Consider the following 4,064-nt stretch of genomic DNA (forward strand, 5'->3'; position numbering starts at 1 on the left):
CTCTTCATCTCTTCGTCCGTTCGCGGATCAAGGAAGATATCGCCTGGGGCAAAAGATTTTATACATCATCGAAGAGCACAAAAAACTCTCGCGAAAGCTGCGAAAGTGTCATTCGAGGATCGGGAGGCGCGCGCGCCCGCGCGCGAATGCTGGATTATCGCCGACGTCCTCGTGCACCAGGTCGTTCGCCGCCGACGCCGATGATCGTTCGATGCCCGTACAATGGACGTTTTCAAACTCGATCAGTCGCTGAGCGCGGGTTTGGGCAGCGCCCCGGCGCCGGACACCCTCACGCCGGAGGTGTCGTTCGACGCCGGCAGTGAGTTCAACCTGAGCTTCTTCGACGGCCCGGAGGAGAACAACAGTACCCAGGGCTTCAGCGATCCCGGTTCCGTGGGTAGCACCAGTGCCTCGCCGCCCCCCGGTACCCCCGGTGGCGCCGTCCCCTCTACCGTCACCGCCGCCGCCGCCGCTGCTGCCGCCGTCGCAGCCGCCCCCGCTTCAGCTTCCTCCGCTGGCGTAAATAATCCGCCGCTGCCGATTGTCCAAGTGCCCTCCGCTGGCATCGTCATTAAGCAAGGTTTGTTTTATTTCTTCTATTATCGCGATCGTGCATTTTATTTCCGTTTCCGGATCTTTGTTTCAATATTTTTTTTTCTCATTTATTCGACAGAAATACGTTATGAGGCATTTACTAATCGATGTTTATTATACTCGTAATATCATATATATTACTGCATCCATTTCTCTGATATTTATATGATATTAAACCTCTTTATAATTATTATGAGATTATTGATAGGCTTCTTCAGTATGATTAAAAAATTGTTATGAATATAATCGTATGTTTGAAATAAATCGTATTGAAGAAAGTGCTTAACGTGATTAGCACGAGTATTGGACTTAAAATAAAGCAAGAAGGGTGGTGGGAATAGATTTTTTTAAATAGACACAAGAAAGTAAAAATGCATCTTTCAAACAAATATTTTATTTCATATAATGCAATATTATTGCATTATTAATAAATCAAAAATTTCTCGATAACTTTTTTCTATAAATTCTATAAATCGATATTTACAATTTTTTACGAGATTGACAATCAAACGGATACGTGACTTTAGATTATATTTTAATATAATTTTGTATCAATTGATAATTTTAATTCACTCATTTTATTGGAAAATTATTATATTATATATTTCTCTCTAGCATATATCATCCACTTTATAAATTGATATAAAAACTATAAATATTTAAAGTTGTCGGATCAATTTAGATTGTTGATAACTTTATTGGAACATTCACATTAGTTAAAAATAACGCGATCGTTTCAAAATGGAGCGTTCCAATCAACAGAATCACGCTCGTGATTGATCCAGAATTATATGAGAGATTCGATGAAAATAATCAAAATTAAAACGAACACATTTAGTCTCTCAAAGAAACCGCGCGCGATCATAATTTCAATTCATTCTCTTTCCCCCATAAGAGCACCGGGAAAGAACTTGGAGTCTTTTAATGTAACTTTGATACTTCGTTTTATATGGGAACGTCTATTTATAGCTCCGTCCCGTGCGTTATACGCTCGATGCGTCTATGTTTTAACGTTATTTCACATCCTGAGCACACGGACGACGTTGTATAACGCTCCTTCTAAAGGTTAGAATACAAATTGAAAAGGTCGCACCTATAATGCGGTGCTCACAAATTGTTCACGATCGCAAGAATCGCGTTGTTATTCCTAGCGCGAGATGAAAGTGCAAGATTTTACTTTCCGTCAGTGAATTTACTCTCGATCGGAGATTTGAGAGCGAAGATAATAAATTCGATGAATTCAGATGGTATCGAAGAATATGATTTCTCGTGCTTGTGAACCGAGCTTCATCGCTCGTGAGAAAAGTCAGACGCTGACATTTTACTCGCGAAAGCACGCGAAATCGTTCTCATCTTCATTCCAAGGTTCTTTCCTCATTTGTTCATCGTCGAAAGGCAATTTTTTTTTTTTTTTTTACTTTCAACGATCGATATCATTTGACATCACAGGTTCTCAAGTAGCATGACATAGTAATAAATTATATTTTTTTATATTATCTAAACGCGTCGTACATCGAGATAGAATTATAATCAACAGAAGAAGAATTTGCGGTGTGGATGCTTAAATTGATTTATCTCTCACGCAAATTTGAATTATTCGTGTATTCCTTTTATGAATTCTTCCGTGAAGAGCATAAAAGATAGGAAAATTGTGTGAATTTTTTGGCGAACAATCCCAGGGTGATCTCGAAAAGGGACGGTATCACATTGGAGGCTCTTGGTTACATTATACATTCGCTAGCGAGGCGGTGGAGGGGGGAAGGGGGAGCATCCGACGGCAATCTGATGGCAGCCACCGAAAATCCAACTTTGAATTTCAATCTCGAGGCGGTCAAGGTTCATCGAGAGGGTAATTCAATTCAGAAGTGCGAATCTCGCGGCTATAAGAGGCTAATGTACGCGTCGACATGTCGACATGTTTAAAGCACGAAACGAACGGACGAAAGAACGAATGTCGGGCATACAATGGGATATTTCGGGGTACCACGTGCAAAGATAAATTAATTTCCGTCCGCGTCGAAATTTGTACTCGCGATTCTTCGGCTTTGATACATAAGATGAGAGTTTCTTATAAATTAAAACTTCGCAAATACGGACATAAAATTTTCATCTGCATTATATTCCGAGTGAGTTTTATTTTAAGTTTTATTTTATTTTAAGCTTTATTTTAATTCGCGAGATCCATTTATTTAAATTTATTTAAGTATCTAACGTTAAAAATTAAGAGGTAGAGAAAATAGATAACACCTGATCAGATTTTCGCCAAAGAAAAATGATATAAGAAAAAAATGACAACAAATGAAACAGCTGCGCTGAAAAAAAAAAACGTGATAGTTTTGTTACATCGCGCGTATTAATAATATTAAAGCTGAAAGATCAAGAAAGATCCGCAAGGAAAACTTGTTGGTACTAAGAATACATTCAGAAAATAATATTTTTGACAAGTTAATCGACAGATTACAAGTTTCTTCGCTTTCGACGCGATTGTATCGGAATTTCGATTTACGAAGTTTGTCATCTATATTTGCATATAAATTTCAGGGTAAATTATATATTTCTGTTTATATATATTCAATGTCTTAACAAAATATTGAACATATACGCAGTATTTTTTATTGTAATTTTTAATGACAAAAAAATAAAAATCTTATGGTGAAAAATATTTATCTTACGAAAAATATTCAGTTTTTTTCAGTACATTTGCACATCTAGTATTGAAATTTAAATGGCTCCTTCCTTTGTAAGGCTGAAAAGCACTAGAAACAATAAAAAAAATTATTTTAAAAAGTGGCATCAAAAAAATTTTAAAAATATTTTTTACCTGAAATTTTAAACAAAAATATACTTAGGAAATCAGGAAATTTTCAGGGAATGTTTTTACAAGATTTAAGTAGACAGCCTGAATATTTTTTTTTTTTTTTTTTTTTTTTATTACGGTGATGTGAATTTAATTCCGTTGAATTCACGATACAGAATTTTATTCCTTCGAACATCGCGGCTTAATTGCTAAGTAGCGCTTCGATGATCAGGACTATTTTTCAAACGAATTCTTCTATGTGTAATATAATATCTGAGATTGTGTAGGAAACGGAAAGAGAACGATTGCGATTCATTGGTGAATCACATAGTAAGCAAATAATGAAAACGGCGGATGGCCGTGTAATAATAGTCGGGACTCCGACGAGACCCGTAATAATCAAAAAGTGTTAGGCACGCGTCGTAATCTTTCAGCAATTATCGTAAAATTCGTTCGAGATTGCCTTTTCGAGAGACGCGGATGTTGCTCCCGGCGAAAATAGAGCCTTTCTTGATCAACGGCAAAAATCAAACTTCATTGACACTCCTTTCTTCTTCCCCGTCGACGCCGACAGAGTCGGACTGCCAGTCACGATTTTATCGACCATACGAATCGTAAAAGCCAAGAATGTCGTATCCCCCCCCCCCCCCCCCCCCCCCCCCCCACCCTTCTC

The 4,064-nt window shown here is 37.9% G+C and overlaps 1 protein-coding gene across 3 annotated transcripts in view; it reads left to right on the top strand.

The window, feature by feature from the left end:
* LOC115244471 (ecdysone-induced protein 78C) overlaps nucleotides 1-4,064 on the top strand; it is a 71,122-nt gene that overhangs the window by 21,467 nt on the left and 45,591 nt on the right. For 2 of the 3 annotated variants that reach the window (XM_029822133.1, XM_029822134.1), the window contains exon 1: nucleotides 10-580. The exons of the other annotated variant lie outside the window; for it this stretch is intronic. In XM_029822133.1, the coding sequence (XP_029677993.1) occupies nucleotides 223-580 (358 nt within the window). In that variant the 5' untranslated portion in view covers nucleotides 10-222. Of the gene's footprint in view, nucleotides 1-9; nucleotides 581-4,064 lie in introns of those variants that run through there. 3 annotated transcript variants of the gene reach the window in all.

The sequence above is a fragment of the Formica exsecta genome, unplaced genomic scaffold (assembly GCF_003651465.1).
Source record: "Formica exsecta isolate Colony F162 unplaced genomic scaffold, ASM365146v1 scaffold82, whole genome shotgun sequence".
NCBI lineage: Eukaryota > Metazoa > Arthropoda > Insecta > Hymenoptera > Formicidae > Formica > Formica exsecta.